Genomic DNA, 21611 nt, shown 5'->3' with positions numbered 1-21611 from the left:
GGTCATTATATAGACAGAAAGATGGATCTGGCCAGGGAAATGCTAAATACAGGCCTTTCCCCACACATTTCCCTGACATAATGCTGGGACTACCAGAATCCTGCCTGCAAAGTGACATGACTTTCACTTTTTCACAGCACTTTCTGGTTTACAGAGCATGTCTGCAGATGTGATTCAATCTGAATTTCATTGCAATCCTGGTAGGTAGGTAGAGAGGGTCTTTCATTTTCCAGATGAGAAACTAAGTGTAAGAACTTGCTCAAGGTCAAATGGCTAGGTGGCAGAACTAGGACGCCTCAATTGAAGCCCAGTCTACCTTAAAGCAATCCTCTGGGGAAGCCCTACAGGTGTTCCAACTTTGTTCAAAACTATTTTGAAACTTCTCTTTCAGAACACCTTTAAGATCTGTAGCACATTTTTGAATATCCTCAATGGAAGCACAATTTTATCTAAGCCAGTGGTTCTCAAACTTGAATGAGCATGAGAATTGCCTGTAAAACGTGGATTGCTGGGCTCCACCCCTAAAGTTTCTGATCTATTAAATCTGAAGTGGGCCCAGGATTTGCATTTTGCAGTAAGTTCCCAGGTGATGTCAATACTGTTGGTTCTGGGCCACACATTGGGAACCACTATTCTAAGGAATTTATTTCTGGGAAGAGTGAATCATTTAAAATCAAGACTACTAATTAAGGTGGGGTATCAAACTAGGGAACTCCACCATTGGCCAAAAGCCACGGGCAATTGTAAAGAACAACACTAGCTCTAGCTCTGGGGGAAACTGAAATAAAGAGGTTCTGAACAATGGCAGCTTGATTGGACTAAATGTGAAGTTTCCCAAAATGTCTGCTTTACAGGGGAGAACGCTCTTCTTGGATGTGTGCTAAAGAATTCTCATGAGTATGTATAGGAACACCTCGCACATTTCATTGTGAGTTGTTCATTATCAACCTTTTATTTTCCAGTAAAAAAAAAGAAACCATGGAGATGACACCCACGTTAGAAAGAATCAGTACTGTGTTAAGGAAGAATTAATTAATAGTTATTTACAACAGCTGAAACTAGTCACACTGGCGTGGCAGAGGTCCTCTCTATGCTGCAAACATGAAGGGTGCAGAAGATGAGCGGAAAACTGACTCTTCCTACCCTGATTTTTCTGTTGTGAATGGAATGGAAAGGGTGAAAAGATATAATTTTGGATGCCAGAGATAAACATGCAGCATTTTGTTGGGGGGGCGGGGGGGGGGGGACGGAAATCCCAGCAGAAAAGAAAAAAATGAACTACATTAGGTACTTAAGCTGAGAGAAAGTCAATCCTTCATGTCACAGCAGGGAAAAAAGAGGCGGAGGACTGCCTAAATATTGGTTCTATTTTAATTTCAATTCTACATTACATTAAACTCTCCTTGTACTCCTCTTTAATTTACAGCAGATGCTGACACAAATTGGTGTGCCTTCTCTTCTTTGACATCAGTATTTCTTGTGAATTATGTATTTCTTCTGGAATGAGGTTTATAAGGCTAAAGCGCCTTCTTTCATTTAGACAGATGAGAACATGGAAGGATCAATGGGAGGTTGAGGGTAAAATCAAAGGAAGGTGGGGCTGAGATGTTCAGGGCAGCATTTCCCTGCCCAAAGAGACATCTACAAAGTGGTATTAAAAATGACACTGGTCTTTCAATTTTTATATATTGATTAAACTTCAACTACTACAGAACAAGAAAAACTTCATCCCAGAACTGCCAGATTCTTCATTTAAATACTACAAGTATTTAGTAACCACTTATAAGAGTACAGATTCATTACTTAGATTCCATCTAAGACTGAGTTAAAGAAGAAAGCAAGCCCCTGCCTGATGCAGGGTGTTTTGGTCATCTCAACCCTCACACATGATGGACTTGGTTGTGATGCTCAGGCTACCTCACAAGTTGGTGCCACAGACAGATCTGGCTCCATTACTGGTGACAAATGACTCCTGGTCCAAGTCAGCCAGTGGTTCATATTGACAGAGGCCATTTGCTGGCTCCTTCTGGGGCCTGACCACGCCTTAAGTCCATTCTCGGCTTCATCGGTTTGTAATGGGCTCTGGGCTGGCCAGCTATACCAGGACTGAAGTGGAGCATTTTGATGAAGCTGTTCTGAGATAACATTTGCATCAAAATGACCATGCAAAAAATGTAGACATGCTGTCTCATAATACCAGCTAACCTATAGAACAGACATCCTGATCCCCCCTTTTCTGAACCTTGTTCCACCCTCAGCCCAAGCCTGGGCCTCACCCCATAAGCCATGCTCAGCCATCACTGAAAACCCTTCTTCGGATAATTTAAAAAAGAAGAGAATTTCATATTTTACTTATAACTTAATGTAAACATTGTCCCTGAGTCAATATGGCCACATTAAAGCAGCTCAATTATAATGTTCTTTGGCTGAAACTGGCTGTGCCCAGCAGACATGTCATGATGTCACTTACCCACTGGCACACCCCGCATTTGGCCAGTGGTTGCCAGCCTGAAGAACATGTGAGGTACACTGTCAACCCGGAAGTGGGCCACGGGCCAGGAGACCAGGGGGGCTGCTCCAGCCTCTCTCCAGGTTCAGGGGCAGGCGCTGCTCCCAGCCACGACCCTCGCTGCTCTGCTGTCTGGTGAGCTGCACAGGAGAATGGCTTGTGGAGACTGAAAACTGGCTAAAAATCCCATTCTGGCCAAGATGTCTGTGTTGGATTAATTTATTCTATAATTTAAAGAATTCCACATTAATGAAAGAGAAGTGGAATCCTGAGTGCAAGCTAAAAATGAAATTTAAAAGGGCCCATTCTTCAGGCAATATTAATGAAAGCTTTGTATATATGTTAGTGAATAAATGGCACTTAAAACTAAAATGTCTGTTAGTGATTCACTGGGTTCTAAAGACTGGCCTTGCCTTCTGTGGTCAGCAATCTTTTTTCTTTGTGACTCCACTATTCTAGACAGAAAACAGTTAATCCAATATGATTTAGTATCTCACAAAAGATTCACTAAAACATTCTCTGCCAAATGTTCATCTTTTAACAGCTGCTTTTTTATTTCAGTGAGAGGTACTTGAAATAAAATCATTGTTCTCCATGAAAAATGCATGCTAAATAATATAAAACTACCAGATTATTAAACAGCAAAGGCATTTGATAATATTAGCACCAACCACAGGTTCCACTTCTGCTGATGCACAAAGTTTTGAGTCATTAGTCATTGCACAATATTGTATTTATATTCTTTTTTGCTCGAACTGTTAGGCCACAAAATCAGCAGGCAGTTGCTGTTATAAAAGGTTCTCTTGGTTATTTATAATGTTTCTGCTTCCTTACAGTTGCTGCCTCACTCTTGGGTCTTGAGCCAGGTCTACACTGTGACAATGAAAGAAAGAACTGAGCAACTGAACTGTACTGAAGGCTGGTGTGCATGATTCCCAACACACTGTATGCCTTAGCTGGTGCACCTGGTATTTTTGTCTACACAACCCATATTCATCATATACTGGCTGATTTGTCACTTTGCCGGGGAAGGATGCATAGTTATGTGAAGGCTGTGCTTCTGCCAGGAATAAGCTAGTGTCTAAGGCACAGGTGGTAGAGCAAGATATTTGAACTAGCATCATGTTGCAAAAGAGTTTCCTCCAACCGTCATTTACTTTAAATGAAGGATATAATTCTGCTCCAAATGCTTATCCATCGCACAGATCAGTGAGTCCCTAAAATGAGGGTGGTAGGCAGGTAGGCATGCTCAATGGAAAGGCACGTAGGAATCACCTGAGATTTTTATTTTTTGTAAATTATATAGGTGCCTTTCTGTGCTATCTGCAGAGACTCACTGATGACATGAACTCTTTCTAATCGGAGTAGGTTTTAGCCCTTAGGTGAGTCAGGAGTTAACAAAATGCTGAAAACCACTAAGACCGACAGAATGATCTGTTTGTTTTGACCATAAAATAACCATCTTACTTGGTTTTCTCCCTTTTTTTTTTTTTTTAAATGAACTACGTCCTCTGAATTCTTAGGAGCTCTCAAACCCACTTCTCAACATCCCCATTAGCACCTCCCTAGTCCAAGCTGCCATCATCCCTCCCCCAGAGATCAATACTATAGTCTCTGGACTGTTCTCCCTGTCTCCAGTCTTGTCCGCCACATTCATCTTTTTATAAAGTATGAATCAAATCTATCCCCTGCTTCAATTCTTCAATGGCTCCCCGTTGCCCTCAGAAGAAAGTGCAAATTCCCAAATGTGGCAAATGAAGCCCTTCACAACCCATTCCTGGGTGGGGAACCTGCGGCCTCAAGGCCACATGCTCCAGATCTGCAAGTGCGGTCCCTCTCATGCCAGTGTATGCCCACTGCATGGTATGCAGAACATTCAAAGTGTGCTAGACAGATGGATGTACAGTAGGGTGCTCCTCACCCCATTTTGTCATACTTTCCTACAGGGGCCTTTTCCATTTCTTAAAGAACTGTTTTCAGTTCTAAAGGCCACTTTTGTTTCATTCATCTTGGAACTACCCGGATGTGCTGAGAATAAGATGCAAGGCAGCCTGAGGATCCTGACTGTGATCACTGACTGTGAAGAAACTCTTTAGGCTTCTATTTGTAGCAATGTTGTGGCCTAGAGATCTGAAAGCCCTCCTTCTACAAGATACTTAGAACTTCGGGATACAACAAAAACCCTATTACTGTAAGTGTATCTAAAAAAATAGAAAGAGGATTTTCCCAGAGTCCAAAATCACAGAGGGAACTAAAAACCAGAGTGATAAGTGTATAAAGTAGGGCCATCCAAGAGTTTTGCTGGTCTTGATAATCTTGGGGCTTGGGTTTTAATGCCTATGTCTGGATAAAAGGTGGGATTCAAGCAAAGTGGGGTGCTAGAACTAAGTCTCCTACAGAAAGGATGGACTGGAGGCGGGGGGCGTGGGGGGGAATGAGCCACCAGCTAGGGAAGCAGCAAGGAATCCTGTCTCCAATGAGACTTTGTAACCCTGATCTTGTTCTTATGCAGTTTAGGTTTTGAAATTTATGCTAGCTGTGTGATCTGAAATTCACAAGCCAAGAGATCAAAATAAAAGTATTCCTCAGCTAGGGATACTCCTGGGGCAGCTGGCAAAAGCAAAGGTAAAAGTTCTCTGGTAAGAGACACCTTCAACCTAGATCATGTAGGACTCTCGTAGAGAAAGGATCACTGAAGATAAGCTCATGGCCCAAAATTACAAAACATGTGACAAAACAATGTACCATGAAAGAGAGTAAGCAGTTAGAAATACTAGAATTAGTCCCTCACAATTTCAGATGATAGAGTCATCTAAAAGAAAGTATAGATATATGTTTAAAATGATTAAAGATAAAACAAGGAATTTAAAAAGAAGAAAAGAATATGCCATATGAAAAATGAATGGGCAGGTGTGAGATAGAACCAAATAGAATGTTTAGAAATGAAAAATATGGTTACTAAACTAGAAAATGGGTTAAACAAATTAGACATGGCTAAGAGAATTAATGAATTGGGTAAGAGACCTGAAGAAATATTTCAGAACATAGCATAGAGAGAACAGAATATAGAAATTACAGAAGAAGAGTTTAAATTTTAAAAGACATAAAGAATAGAAATAGAAGGTCTAACATATATCTAATAGGTCTAACATATATCTAACATTTATCTAATCCCATAGAAAATAGAGGAGAGGCAATAACAAAATAGAAAAATGCTTGAGAATTTTTCAGAATTGATGAAAAACACAAATACTGAGATTCAGGAAGAATAAAGAGTCATGAGCAGTATAAATAAAAATAAATTCAAATTTGGACTCATTGTCATGAAACTGTAGAATGGCAAAGAACAAGAGGCATTCTTACAAAGCAATACTATTATTCTCTTCAAATGTGCACCTAAAAGCTAAGTTCTGCTGTAGGCTGAATCTTAAGCAAAGAAGTCACATTATGTTTGTAATATTTTGTTTCTTAAAATCAATCTGAAGCAAACACAGGAAAATGTTAAGAATTACTAAAGCTGGGTGGTGGGTCAATGGGTGTTCATATTATTTTCTATACTTTTCAGTATAATTGAAATATTTCATAATTTTAAGGAAGGAAGGAAAAAACAAATGAAGAAATAAAGAAAGAAGAGAGGCAACCTGATTCACCTTGGGACTGCTGTGGGAAGTATTAATCGTAAATGTATGGATTTGATACAAATTACAGTCACACTTGCAACTTGATCTAAACAATTAGATTCCTACATGCTAGAACTAAAAGTTAAAGAGAAGACTTTGCTTGACATTCTATGCTGGAAAAAAAAAAAAAAAAAAAAGAAAGAAAAGAAAAAAAGAAAAAAAAAAGAAGACTAAGTGGAGAAAAAGGATTTTCTAATTGGGAACAGGACCACCATGGGGAAGACACCTAGCAGATGAAACTATGATCTCTTTTCCCAATTTTGCTTTGTTTTGACCAAGGAAAGAAAAAGATTTAAAACTTTCAGTTTTAAGAGAGTTTCTCAGGAGAGATGTACTTTGCTTAACCTCTGGACTCCTTCTATCTCCAATTCGCATAGCTTTTTCAGGGGTTGTACTATACTATAGAGCACTTTTGTATTTTGTTAAAGGAATGGAAGTAGGAAGAGGAAAGCAAGAGTGGCTTGCTTTAAAGAGTTGCCCCTTTAAACCCTGTTGCACTAAAGTACATTTTGTTCACATACACATGCACACAAAACACATGGCATTCATGCCACTAATAGTTTCTTCACAAAGAGTACATGCCATCAACATAGATAACACACAAAATATACACACCACTAACCTACAACACATACACACACACACACACTTTCATACAAAGGGCAGACAGATGTTCAGAAAGCTATGAATCACACACCTCTTTTTCCTTTTCCTTGCCCACCTCCATCAGCAGCAATGGGCATTAAGGGCAGTGGGCATGACTCCAACTCTCTGGGCTCTATAATTTGGCTCCAGATGGTTTTTTCACCTCGTAATTTCAGGTCTACCCAAGAAATACTGCCACTTAAAGGTAGCCACTGAGAAGACCTACAGTACAGCACTGGCAGGTCTGCTCCCAAGAACAGCACTCTAGCACCTTAGGAAAACGGACAAGGAGCAGACCACTGGCTACTACCATGTTATCACACCAATGTTGAAGACGCTTAAGGAGTGGGGCTTAAGGAGTGGGGCTTAGGTGTAGGAAGCTAAGAGGAAATGAAGTTCTAATTGTAGATGGGTAAGAAAGCTCCCCAAACCATATACCATCCCTTCTTACTGGGCAGAGGGACTACTTCCTGTCCAGGCCCACAGAACATTCTAAATCTAGATTTAGATTTCTCTCTCTTGACTTCTGCTAAGACTGGAACAATTGTTTCTTCTCTACACTCAACCTCTACCTCCTTGCCCCTCTTCTCCACTGCCATATTCTTCCTTCAGTCTCTGGCCATATTTGAGTTCTGAAGCAGGGCCAGGGACCCAGGTCCCCTCAGGGGTATCAGGCACTAGCACAGGTACATGCACATCCAGTCCTGGCTATGGGACAGTATCTTGGGAAAACAGAAAAAACAGCCTTGCATTTGGCCCTGGTTCAGTTCCTCAAAGTGAAGATGACATTTCTGGTAAGCAGTTACAATTAGATTTTTAGAGCCCTGGGTTTTCAACTGATAACATACAGGATTAAGAAAGATAATTTAAAATATTGAATTCTGCCTGATTAGCTAATAAACGAGGTGATCTGTTGGTGTGGAAGTAATGTAATAGAGCTAAGAGGGCCCCCTGGGCGTGAGGTGTCTTGTGCTGTATCTATCAGTCGCTCCAGCAATTACCTTGTCCTCTCTCCTTTCTTTACAGTCAGTGAACTTCTGCATCTTTTTTGGCCGGCGGAGTTGGCAGAGTTTACACAGAGTTTTACTGATATCATTCCTAACGATAAGAGGGCCATTTCAGAACCTCATTTGGGTTTTTTTTTTTTTTAATTCTATGATGCCAGTTTCAGAGATGGCATTAGCTCTCTGTAACTTATTTTTTTTTGGCCTGGCCTTTGTATGACTGTAGGTAAAACAAATCTAAGGGTATGTTTAAAGTAGAAAACTGGGTAATTATTTTGTTTTCAAATCATTTACAAAGAGCATTTTTATCTAAGATTTGTTCTTTCTCTAGGCATCTTAAATGTAGAATTTAAGAATATAAGGAATCCTATAGATCCTCTAGTCCTCTGGGAAAACTGAAGCTCAGGAGGCTAAGTGACTCTTACATTCAAACTAGTTACTGTCCCAGAAGGAAGTACAATAGAACTCTTTCACTATTTACAGAGGGCCTGTTATTATTAATATATGCCAAGCATTGTATTAAGCATAGGAATTGCCCAAAGAGAACTCTGAGCTGGACCCTGAGGATAAATAGGAGTTTGCTAGCCAGGGAAGGAGGAGTGTTTTTCCTCCTCAACTAGAAAGCTAGTTTGGAAATGTCAAAAAAGAGGAATCATGCTTTCACTACTAGCCTTTAGAGTTTAGCAGTCTAGGCTCCTATTTAAAGAAGTTTAATGAAAAGATGGTTTGGTTATAGTCTCTAAGAGTGGTGCACCTCTTCCAGGTTTGATCATTCAAGGATGAGAATGAATGGACATCAGTTGTGCCAGAACCTTTGCTATCTGGAATGGGCACGATCCTGCCACAGCACTGTCTGTGTAGTCCAGCTCCCTGCCCTTACAGAAAGCAGCTGGAGTTGCATGGCAGTGGGACCTGGGTCCTCTCTAGGAATGTACAGAGCCAAGGTAATATCTGTTCCACTTAACAGTAAGTGATGTAAGCTCTTGGTACATGCTATCTCGCACCCCTAAATGATCCACAAAGTGGTAAAGTGAACAATTAGATATATAGGGATGCACTAACAAGAGCTAACACTGAGCGCTTACCTGTGCCAGGCACTGTTCTCAAGGTATACACGGATTATTTCATTTAATTAAAGCTGCAGTGTACTGTACAAAGCCAGCAAGGCCTTTTTAAGCTTCTGAAGATCTAGAGAAAAGGAGCAATTATAGAAGCCTGTATCATGACAAGTGACAAGGAAAGTCAGTGCTAGAATGTCAAATAGGAGAGAGAGTAAAGGCTAGGCAGACTGTCACCAAATGAAGAGGCAGCGTGGTGAGGTAGAAAGTACATGGGTGTTGGAGACAGACAGACGGGCAGACCAAGTGACTGACCAACCTAGAATCATCCTGGCTCTTTCAACTTACCAGCTGTGTGCCCCTGGGCAGGTCACATAACCTTTGGGAGCCACAGTTTCCTTCTTTCTCAGGCAAAAACCCACCTTGCAGGGTTGCTGTGAGCATGTGCGGTAATGTGCAGAGCCCAGCAGGCTACTGGCACAGTGTAGTGACCAGCTTTTATTATTAGCCCAAAGAATCCTCATGTTCCCAAGAATCTAATTTCAGAGGCCAAGTAATCAAGAAATTTCAGGGGTCAAAGGTGCCTCAGAGATCATCTATTCTAGACATGTCATGTTTGGATATACACATGAGCCCCAAACATAATAAATCATTTGCCCAAATCAGCACAGCCAGCTAATGGCTAAATTAAGATTAGAACTCAGGACATCACTTGCACGGGGGCTGATGATTGCAGCTGAGCCATATGTAAAACCCTTGAGGTAATTCACAAAAAAGGTGATTTAAGCTGATTCTGATAGTTTGCTTCTGATTATTTTCTCCTTACAGAACAGCCAATTTTTCCAGCATTCACTTTCGGTCACTTCTGAGGCATGTTCTCTTGCTTGCTTGTATGTAATAGTCTGCTAGGGCTGCCATATTAAAACACCACGGACTGGGTAGCTTAAACAACAGAAATTTATTTCTCACAGATCTGGAGGCTGGGAAGGCCACGATCATTGCTGGCAATGTAGGTTTCTTTCTGAAGCCTCTTCTCTTGGCTTGTAGGTGGCCACCATCTCATTGTGTGCTCATATGACTTCTTTGTGTGCATATGGAGAGCGTGCTAGCTCTCTGGTGTTTCTTCTTATAAAGAGACTAATCTTATCGGATCAGAGCTCTATCCTTATGACCTCATGTAACCCTAATTACCTCTTTATAGGCCCTATCTCCAAATACAGTCACATTGGGGGTTAGGGCTTCAACAAATGAATTTTGGCAGGGACACAATTCAGTCCATAGCCCTGTGCTACGTGTTCCTCTATCTCTCATGAGCAATTCCATTCAGGACTGTTTCAAATAGGAGGTACATGAACAATGAAGTACATGAGCTATTAAATTCCTAAACATGAGGCATTACCTATTCCTTGATCCTTTTTATAAATTCTTCAGGTAATCCATTAGCCAAAGACCGAGAAGTGTGGCAAAAGCCAAAGTTAAGGTCAAAGTTGATTGTGAGAATGAGGGTTGAAGAGTTAAATTGAGATATACAAGCAGATTCATTCAGAAGGAAAATCCGAACATGAGGAAAGTGTCTCTGAAGATCTGCTGTACATTTGAATGACAAATAGAAGCAGTGAAGCTTTGACATTTATTCTGATATTTCCAACAGGAACTGTATAAAATAACATATTTTTGAGGAAAATTCTTTCTTTAGAAAGATTAAAGAAAAAAAATACTTGTCAAAGTATGTAGTAAAATATCCAAACTTAAGGAGCCGCAAGTGCCCTGAATGTGAAGGTGATGTAGATCTATTTCTTTGGTACCAGGAGTCTATCCATTTACAATTTATCCTAAGTCAAGGGGCTACTCAGCCCAGTTACAAAGAGATTTTGGGATGCTTGAGAGGTTTTTTGTGAGACAAAGAATGAACTGTGACCAATTACTGGCTCCTTTGTTAAGATAACGCCCAGTACAGAATAGGAGAAATGATACCACCTATCTTACTAGCTAGATGTGGCTCCAAATAGCTTTTGGCCATGTCCCAAAGTCATATGTAATCCAAATTGCAAGGTAATACATGAAAAATACAGGCTGATGGAAAAACTCAATTCAGAAGAATATGGAGCAGAAAGTAGAGGTCCCCTTTATAACACCTTCCCCCTTCCTATTCTCCTTCCCATGAATAATGAGCATAACAGTTGAGCAAGTTTTTTCTAGATTTGAAAATATGCATGTACTTATAGATAGCTAGAAAGTTACTTTTAAGTAAATGGCGCTACACTATTATTATTTAACTTTCTCCTACTGATGATTATGTAGATCTGTCTTCTCAATTTTTGGTTATTGTAAACAAAGTTGAAATAAATATTCTTGTATAAATATTTGTATATGTGAGCATTTCTGTAGGATAGTCTTTTCATTTATTTATTTATTTTTTGAGACAGGGTCTTGCTTTGTCACCCAGGCTGGAGTACAGTGGCCTGATCATAGCTCACCGTAGCCTCGAACTCCTGGGCTCAAGTGATCTTCCTGCCTTGGCCTCCCAAAGTGCTGGGATTATAGGCATGAGACACTGTGCCTGGGCAGGATAGACTCTTAGAAGGAGATTTACTAGGTCAAAGGGAAAGTATATTTTAAAAATTAGTATTGTCAAATTGCCCTCTGGAAACATTGTTCAAATTTATGTTCCCACCAGAATTATTTAAAAGTATGTGTTTTTCAATCTATTTGGACTTTGATATCATCTTTAATTTTTGCCAACCTTATGGAAAATCAAGGGGATCTCACTGTTATTTTAATTTATACACATTCCTGATTTCTAATGAGGTTAAGCATTATTTCATTTCTTTATTTTTTTTGTATTTCTTCTTCAGTGAATTTCCTATTTACATTATTCTAGAGAAATATTTCATTTTCTTTTGAGTTGTAGAGGCTTCTCATAATTACGTATCCTCTAATGTTGCAAATATTCAAATTTGCTGTTAGTAGATATTTAAAAGTATATGAATATACACAGAAAAAAATCTGGAAGGATTTACACCAACAAGTTAATAGTTACTTCTAAGGGGGGAGGATCACGGATACTTGATTTCTCCTTTATACCTTTCTATGTTGTCTGCTCTCTTTCTCCTCTTGAACAGTAAGCATGTATTAATTTCATAAATAGAAAAAACCCAGTAAAGTGATTAGTGGGATAAAGGTGATGATGAGGGCTGTCAAGGCAAATCTAAAAGAGGATTTCCAAAGGTGTTTTGCATAGTGGCAGTATCAACAGAGTAAGGTCAAAACTTTAAGGAAACAAGTCAATTATTAGATAAAAAATTGATATGGACTGGGCCTGGTGGCTCACACCTGTAATCCCAGCACTTCGGGAGGTGGAGGTGAGAGGATCACTTGAGGCCAGGAGTTCGAGACTAGCCTGGGCAACACAGCAAGACTCTGCCTCAACAAAAAATTAGCCAGGCATGGTGGTGCACTCCTGTAGTCCCAGCTACTTGGGAGGCTGAGGCAGGAGCATTGCTTGATCCCAAGAGTTTGAGGTTGCAGTGAGCTATGATGATGCCACTGCACTCTAGCCTGGACAACACAGTGAGACTCTGTCTCTAAAAAAAAAAAAAAAAAAAAAAGAATAGGGAAGATGAGTCCCCATGTTCCCGGCTTTTGTTTATTCTCAGCTTACCTATGTGCCCTGAATTATGATACATTATTATAAAGCGAGTGATTCTTGACAAGACAGATTTAGCCTATGGGCTGAATTCTTGAAACAAATGTTATTGTAGATTCTAGGACTTAACTATTTACATAAAGAAAAGTAATTTATATATCAAGAATTTTACAGAATTCATAAGCCAGGGATAACTAATGTTACAATATATTATATCACACTAGCACAATAATCCTAAAATATACCATGCTTAAGTGTGTGCTTGTGACCATGGAGTGCTTATTCAGTGCAATTCTGAACACAAGCAGGCAAAGCCCCTAACCTGCAGGCTGAAAGGAACAGAGGGAGGACGTGCATGCCCTGTCATTTTGAGGCTGAGATTCGGATAACATATAGAGATGGGAAAAGAGACACATCTGTCACGTCTTCCAAACTGAGCTGAGGACATCTGCAGCTATTGCCATCATCTCACTCTAGTACGACGGGGAAAACAGATGTAAAAATAGAAGTGATATATTCAACTATTATCAGTGAGGCAAAACTGAATATAGCAGTTGGAAGAAGCACTGACGTAGAACGGGAAATGGCTTCTCCTCGAGCAGGCTGTCTGTCTCAAGTGGACAACATGCCAACTAACTCAGGATGTTTCCACCATCCATGTCATCCCTGACTTCTTAATAAAAGGTTAGGAGAAAAGCGAGAAGGTTACAAACCGACGGAGAGCAAGTAATACTCTCCTGACAGAAAGGTGAAGGAGCCCATTTGTTCAGAAGAAAATGCCTCCCTGGGAGTTCCTCGCCTCACCCTGTGAATTATCTCCTTGTTATTAGACTTATGAAGAGGCTGAACAGTTGTGTGCAGAACAGCGAAGAATTTTAATAATAAGAGTGCTGGATGAAAGGACAAAGATAGTATAAAAAAGATGAAGGAGATTCTAGGCCCAGAAAATAACTACCCTGGTTTCCTGTCAGTGTCACCTCTGCTCTACTGGGGGAACGCGGAGAGCCCGTTCAGGATATTCAGCAGAGCAATTCAGTGGAATAGTCTTTATCACAAGAATATCTGTTCTTCACTGAAGGGCCTTGATGGCTTTGTCGTTGTTTGAGATATAATTCACATATAAAATTCACTCTTCAAAGGTATCCACTGTAGTGGTTATTGGTATATCCAAAAGGTTGTTCAACCATCACCACTAACTCCAGAGCATTTTCATCACCCCCAAAAGGAACCCCATACCTGTTATCAGTCACTCCCCATCCCGCCCACCCCAGCAACCATCAGTTTACTTTCTGTCTCTATGGATTTGCCTATTCTGGATATTTCATACAAATGAAATCATAAGATTGTGGTCTTTTATGTATGGCTTATTCCACTTAGTAGGTTTTCAAGGTTCATCCATGTCATGGCATCAATCAGTACTTAATTCCTTTAAAAATTTATTATTTAATAATTTAACCATTTTAAAGTACACAATTCAGTGGCATTTGGTATACTCGCAATGTTGTGCAACCACTGCCTCTGTCTAGTTTCAAAGCATTTCCACCACGCCAAAGTAAAACCCCTTGCTCATTAAGCAGTTTCTCCCCATTCCCCTTCCCCCAGCCCCTGGCAACCACCAATCTATGTTCTGCATCTATGGATTTATCTATTCTGGATATTTCATATAAATGGAATCATATATTACATGACCTTTTGTGTCTAGCTTCTTTCACTTAGCATAATGTTTTCGAGGTTCACTCACATTGTAGCATGTATCAGTATGCCTGTTTTTTTTTTTCTTTGAGACAGAGTCTTGCTCTGTGGCCCTGGGTAGAGTGTAGTGATGTCATCATAGCTCACTACAACCTCAAAATCCTGGGTTCAAGGGATCCTCCTACCTCGGCCTCCCTAGTAGCTGGAACTACAGGTGCAAGCCACCATGCCAGGCTAATTTATTTTTTCTATTTTTGGTAGAGACACGGTCTTGCTCTTGCTGAGGCTGGTTGTGAACTCCTGACCTCAAGCAATCCTCCCACTTTAGCCTCCCAGAGTTCTAGGATTATAGGCGTGAGCTACCATGCCAGGCTGGTATTCCTTTTAATGGCCAAATAATATTCCATTGCATGGATATACCACAATTTCTTTATCCATTCATCTGCTGATGAACATTGGATTCTTTTTAATTTTTGGCTATTAGGAATGACGCTGCTATGAACATTCATGTATACATTTTTAAGTTGACAGGTGTTTTTATTTCTCTTGGGTATATAAAATTGCTGGATCATATGGTAACTTTATATTTAACTTTCTGAGGCACTTCCAGACTGTTTTCCAAAGTGGCTGCACCATCTTACATTCCTACCAGCAATATGTGAGTTCTAATTTCTATACATGCTTGATGACACTTATTATCTGTTTTTTTTTTGTTGTTTGTTTTTTTTTTTTTTTTGAGACAGAGTGTCGCTTTGTTGCCCTGGCTAGAGTGAGTGCCCTGGCATCAGCCTAGCTCACAGCAACCTCAAACTCCTGGGCTTAAGCAATCCTACTGCCTCAGCCTCCCGAGTAGCTGGGACTACAGGCATGTGCCACCATGCCCGGCTAATTTTTTCTATATACATATTTTAGTTGGCCAGATAATTTCTTTCTATTTTTTTTTTTTTTTAGTAGAGATGGGGTCTCGCTCTTGCTCATGCTGGTCTCGAACTCCTGACCTTGAGCGATCCACCCGCCTTGGCCTCCCAGAGTGCTAGGATTACAGGCGTGAGCCACCGCGCCCGGCCCTGTTTTTGATTATAGCCTATTCCTGGTGGGTGTGTTATTATTCTTTATTTTAAAATTGAAGCCAACCATAAACATAGTTTAAAAAGACAAGGCTTAAAGTGTCAATGCCTGATCCCTCTCCATTCCCATTTCCGAAATAAGGCAAATACTTTAAATTCCTCTAGTGCTTTCTTCTAATTTATCTTATATTTCGGGTAATATGTTTATACCCCCTTTAAAAAAATCAGTTTTAGATGTTATTTCTTAACTTCCAGGTATGGAAGATGAGCATTTAGTTCTCTTCTGTCCTCTGATGTGCACACAAATACACACTCACTTTGTCCTTCCGTCTTCACAATATGATTATAATCTCCATTTCTGGGTAAATCAAGAATTGGCATTTATATTGTTATGACTATGCATTTATAGCCATGTGATATACAAAGATTATATTTACTTAATCATACTTTTTCCCCCTTAGATTTGAGATGACAAAAATCTGCTTCATTTAAAAAATTTCCTCAGTTTTGTATGTAGCAATTAATAATTCATCTTTGAATTCCACAAGAAAACTAAAAATCTTTAGATACATTAAAAAACACACTGGATATTATACTATTTCTTTCTTTCTTTTCTTTTGTTTGGCATGTAATCAGAATTCAATTAGGGGTGGGGAACCTGTGGCCTTGGGGCCACATGTGGCCCTGCAGATCCCTGAGTGCAGCCCCTCAACTGAATCCAAACTTCACAGGACAAATCCTTTATTAAAAGGCTTTGTTCTGTAAAATTTGGATTCAGTAAAAGGCTGCACTGAAGGATCCAGAAGGCCACATGTGGGTCCAAGGCCGCAGGTTCCCCAACCTACTTCCTCCCCACCATACCCCTTGCTGGTTCACAGTATTAATGTAATGAGTTCATTTTACAGATCAGGTATTATAAGCGCTGTGAAGTTACCCAACTTGCCAAAGTGACAGCAAATTTTCAGGAAAAGCATGGACTACACCTCCAGTCTCTTGAGTGTCAGAGACCCTCCACTCTGTCAGGTTGCTTCCACAGAAAAACAAAGGGGATGTAGACTTTAGATCTTTTATCCGCCAAACGTATTTACTTTCCTGAAACCTAAAAATTAACTGCAAGCGCTAAGAATCCAAGTGAAAGGGCACAAAATAGTATCATCAAAATACGAAAACTTTCTTACGTACATTGCTATATTTAATATTCTCAAAGTTGTGATCAGTCAGGATCTATGAAATCCAACCCTTCCACATGAAATTACTCTGAGGATCATTACTACTAATTTCAATTTGAACATTTCCAAGGCTAGTTTCTTCCTAATTTAATTCCATGCCCAAGCAGTGCGTTTCCACGTGACTGTTCTGTGGTAGGCACCAGTTGTTTTTGTCTGACCAGTGTCCACTTGTGCATCCTCTGATAAGAGTTCTTTGATTTTTATTTGACACCAGGGCTGGGGACATGTCATGGGGCACAGTGTGGGACAGGGGACTGCCCGGGACCACCGCCTAGAGAGGACCTGCCTGAGTTCATTAGCTCACTATAAGGAGAGCAGAGCTGACACAGAGAGACTGAGATAGCAAGTCTCAATGGCACGGTTTAGCCTTTGCATTCTGCTGTATCTTCAAACTTTCCAATTATGTGCACCAAATAAATCCCCTTTCCTGTGTAAGCCTGTTTGAGCTGTGTTTCTGGTGCTTACAACCAAAAGGAGTAGTGACTAACAGACACTGAAGGTAGAGGCTGAGCCATCTCTGTGTACGCATGTACGTCTGACATCTTTGAGAACCCCTCATTTCACTTTTAGCAAGAGAAAAATAAGGACTTAGAGTAGTTTTAGTCTAATAGAGGGTTGATTTGAGAACTAACAAAGAACGTCTCAAAAATTCATGTTCCTGTCCTTCTTGATAAAATAGAAGAAAAGCCCCTAATCGTTTCAGAAATGACTAAAAATGAACAAAATAACAACACTGAGCACAATTTATCAAATACCCAATAAAGCACACTTTGAAAGGCAACCAGGATGTTAATTTCATGTTGCATAAGCATTTCTTGCACTTACGTAGTTTTCAAAGCATATTCATACTCATAACTTCATCAGATCCTCTCAGGCTTCTTTTTTGATAAATAACCCACATCTTTAAGTCATGTCTCAGCATAAAACCCAACCAAAATATATTTTATAAATAATTATTCATCAGTTTCTTATAAATAAAAACTCTAAAATTTTTATTTTTCTCAACTCTAGTTTCTTGTCCCTGAAGTTTATTTACTTTGCTAGTTAGCTCCTCTAAATTCTTTTTTTTTGTTTGTTTTTGAGACAGGGTCTCTCTCCCAGGCTGGTGTGCAGCAGTGTCATCACAGCTCACTGCAACTTCAAACTTCTGGGCTCAAGAGATCCTCCTGCCTCAGCTTCCTAAGTAGCTGGGACTACAGGCATGTACCACCACACCCGGCTAATTTTTCTGTTTTTTGGAGAGATGGGGTCTCAGTATGTTGTACAGGCTGGTCTTAAACCCCTGGTCTCTAGCAATCCTCCTGCCTTGGCCTCCCAAAGTGCTAGGATTACGGGCATGAACCACCTCACCTGACCACCTCTTCTGAGTTGTAACAATAAACAGATAATTTTTGTTTCCTGAGGTTTAGCGGAAATATGATTCTTTTTTCTAACCTGTTTCCTTTTCATTCCTACTCTGTACCATGACTTGTCTACTTAATGCACTTGTCTCTAACACAGTGCCTTACACAAAAATGTCTGTGTGGAGTCCACAGGCCTCGTTTTGAACCCCCAGCTCTGTTACTGGCAAGGTGATCCTGAGCAAGTTTCTTCTTCTGTAAAATGAGGATAATAATAGTACCTGCCTCATATAACTGTTGTAAAGATTAAATGAGATATATGCAAAAGAGACGTAGCAAGCATGCAGTAAATGTTAGCTGTTACTATTTGTTGGCTAAAAGAATAAACTCTGCTAACCAATGTTCCTTGCCATTCATTGCATATGAGAGGCTTGTAAGACATGACTACTTGTTTACTGTCTCGAATCTAAGCCCCATGAGAGCAGAGACTTTGCCTTGTTCATCACTGTATTCTAGCACCTCGCATATGACTGGCACATAACAGGTATTCAATAAATACCTACTTATTAAAAAGATGAATAAACATAAGTAATACAGGCATAATTTTACTGATATTCTGATTTCATAGATGAGGAAACTGAGGCTCAAAGAAGTTAAATTACTTGTATATACAAGTCCCACAGTGAGTTAGAGAAGGATTAAGATACAGTTTTCCCGCCTGATTGTTCTCTTCTAACATATCCCCTCCTAGGCCTTTATCTTGTTATCCAAAAATTCAGGTGCAGTATCTAATTAGCAACTAAATAGTGATTTTCAAGGGTCAAAAATGATTCTTAAATTTTAAAACCTACCGTGGTATCCACAGCCTTGACTTTCTCTGTGGGAATGTGCTTTGGGACAGGTTCTCTCTGTGACAGCATCACGCATCCTTCTGCCCCCAAGGTGATGACGACGACCTGGCAGCCCCTTTCCAGGAGCACTAACGCAGCCTCCCCAGCATCCGCAGCGCTGCCCACCGTGAGGCCGGTTAAAATCTCAGCCTGGAACACACAACAGTGGAAAGAAACAGTGGTGAAAATAAGTACCCTGGATATACTTCCAGATTATTATTTTTTTTTCTCCCTTGTTTTTCATAAGAACCAATGCAATGAGAACCTTGAAGGATACTGGCACAGCAAAATAAATAAAATGCAACAATAACAATAACAATGACAACAAAAACTAGCTATAAAAGCATTCTTGGGACAACTGGGGAAATCTGAATATGGCGTGGATATCAGATGATAGTATGGAATTACTGATAATCTTCTTAGGTGTGATAGTGGTATTGTGGTTACTCTAAGAAGATGCATCCTGAAGTATTTAGGGGTGAGGTATCATGTCTGCAATTTACTCTTAACAAACACAAAATATATTTGCTTTTACTTTTCAACAAAACCAAAAAGAAATACATACAAGGAAGGGGAGAAGCAAATAATAGCAAAAAGTTAACAGCTGATTAGGTGGAAGGTAGAGAGTGTTCGTTGTATTGCTTTTTCAGCTTTCCTGCACAGATGTTAATTTTCATAATGAAGAGTTAGGGGGAACAAAGAGAATTCTACATAAGAAAGAAAGGAAGTTTAGGGGGAGGAAGGAACGGGCCACTGCCAATGATTTTGGTATAAATTGCACCAGTAAATTTCAGCACTTACTTCTTCCAGGCCTCTCTTGGGCTATACTACCTTTTCCATATTACTAGTAGTAGCTTTCCATGTTTGCAGACTAATCATTTCCTTTGTTTTTGCCAGAGCAGACAGAAGCAGAGTAGGATAGGCATTGATATGTAGCAGAAAAAGCAATGCCCTGGCATTCAGGAGACCTCTACTACTCCCTAATTCTGTGCCTTCTGGCTCATCCCTGCCTTTCCAATGGTTTTGTAGTTACATCCACCAGGCACACAAGGGTCTCAGAGCCAGGTTATATTGGCAATATGGCGTTCCTGTTCTGCTATTATTGGAGATCTTGCCAATCCTGTCACTAAGCAGCAGTTGGCTTGGTTTACTTCTTGGTTAGAGGCAGTGTCTCCATCCTCCCACCTCCTCAGGTTGGGAGCCTCAGGCAGCAGAGGTAGCAACTTCCTCCACCTGTTGCCGTTAGCAGGGGAGCTCCAGCCCAGCTTGTATGGCTTCTCACAGTGGCATGCTCCAGTCTCCTGTGAGTGGCACACTTCTAGGGCCCATGACCCAGAGGAGGCGAATGAATTTCCTACCACCTCTGCCCACTTCTAGGGCTGGCGAACAGCATACACTGTGAGGCTGTTCCATTTCCGGTCTGTGAAGTTATTTATCTTGTTTTTGAGCTTGTGAATATATTTTCCTTGTCTCATTTTATATTTATTTGTCAAAGGTTTGTGTTTGGAACAGAGAGAGTATCATAAACATAAATTTACACTATCATGATTATAATTCATCCATAAGAACATTAAGCTTTTAATGTTTTTCTTTTTTCTTTAATGTTTTTCTGTTTTTCTTAGGTTTTTGAGACCAATCTCCTTAAAGACCAGAGTTCATCCACTTGGTCATTCATTCATTATTTAATAAACGGGTGGGAACTATGTATAGGTACAATGTAGCAGATGTTATTTTCCAAAGGTAACTGTATTAATATATATCATATTGTACATGTTGTTTTTACACTGTGACGATGACAATCTTTTATTGAGAGGTAGGGTACCAGGGTGGACCTTCCTGCTTCAACCAATAGAATGGGGCAGAAGTGATGCTCTGTGACTTCTGAAGCTAAGTCATAAAACCCAACATGGCTTCTGCCTGGTGTTCGCTCTCTTGGGATGCTGGATCTTGGAACCCAGCTACCACGTTGTGATGAAGCGCAGGTCACCGGTAGAGGCTGTGTGTAAGTGTTCTGGCCAACAGACCCATTATGCCCCAAGCCAACAGCCAGTATCAGCTGTCAAGCATGTGAGTGAAGAAGACTTCAGATGATTCTAATCCTCAGCCCTTGAGCCTTCCTACTGAGGCTCCAGGCATTGTGGAGCAGAGTCAAGCCTTGCTGTGCCCTGTCTGAATTCCTGACGCACAGAAACCACAAGTAACGGTAAATAATTATTGTTGTTGTAAGCCATTAAATTTTGGGGTAATTTATTGTGCAGCAATAGATAACTATATACACAGGGATAGCCAATGGGGATAGAATAGTAAATAAGACAGATGTCTCTCTCCTCGTGGAACTTGTAATTTAATGGAGCAGACAGAAGAAATGAATAAGTAATTTGAGCTGTGATGAGTGTTTGAGGAATAGAGTGCTCTTTAAGTATCTAGCAGGGAAATTTAATCCATTTTGGCAGTTGAGGGTAATCTAACCTCTTATTGTGAAATGGTCACTATTTCCCACAATTCCTTTTTCCTAGCATGGTGGTTGCTCAAAAATATTGCATAACTTATTGTGGTTTGTTAAAGTTAGTTTCCTTGTAGCAGTCTTCTTTCTTGTTTCCTCTATGTTCTGAGAGATGAAATTATCAAGAAAGCAGGTCAAAAAATCCTAGAAACCTTCATTCAGCACTCAAACCAAATGGAAAATGAACTATTATAGTTCATTCATTACTTTCCTCTCTGCATGTTACATTCACCAATATGTATACCTGTGCCCAGTTATGGGAGAGAGCTCTGGCCCAATGCTGTCTGGGTTATACAAAGAGAGAAATATTGACATTTTCTTCCCCAAAATACTTAAGAGTGGTACAAT

At 40.1% G+C, this 21611-nt stretch overlaps 1 protein-coding gene across 1 annotated transcript in view; it reads right to left on the bottom strand.

Moving 5' to 3' along the window:
• Positions 1-21611, bottom strand: part of RBKS (ribokinase) — an 84571-nt gene that overhangs the window by 16012 nt on the left and 46948 nt on the right. Inside the window, exon 7 of the mRNA XM_069494510.1 lies at positions 18722-18910. Coding sequence (XP_069350611.1) covers positions 18722-18910 — 189 coding nt within the window. The remainder of the gene's footprint in view (positions 1-18721; positions 18911-21611) is intronic.

Source organism: Eulemur rufifrons, chromosome 19 (genome assembly GCF_041146395.1).
Source record: "Eulemur rufifrons isolate Redbay chromosome 19, OSU_ERuf_1, whole genome shotgun sequence".
Lineage (NCBI taxonomy): Eukaryota > Metazoa > Chordata > Mammalia > Primates > Lemuridae > Eulemur > Eulemur rufifrons.
The sequence above is the reverse complement of the archived record's forward strand: the minus strand, read 5'-3'. Positions and strand labels throughout refer to the sequence as shown.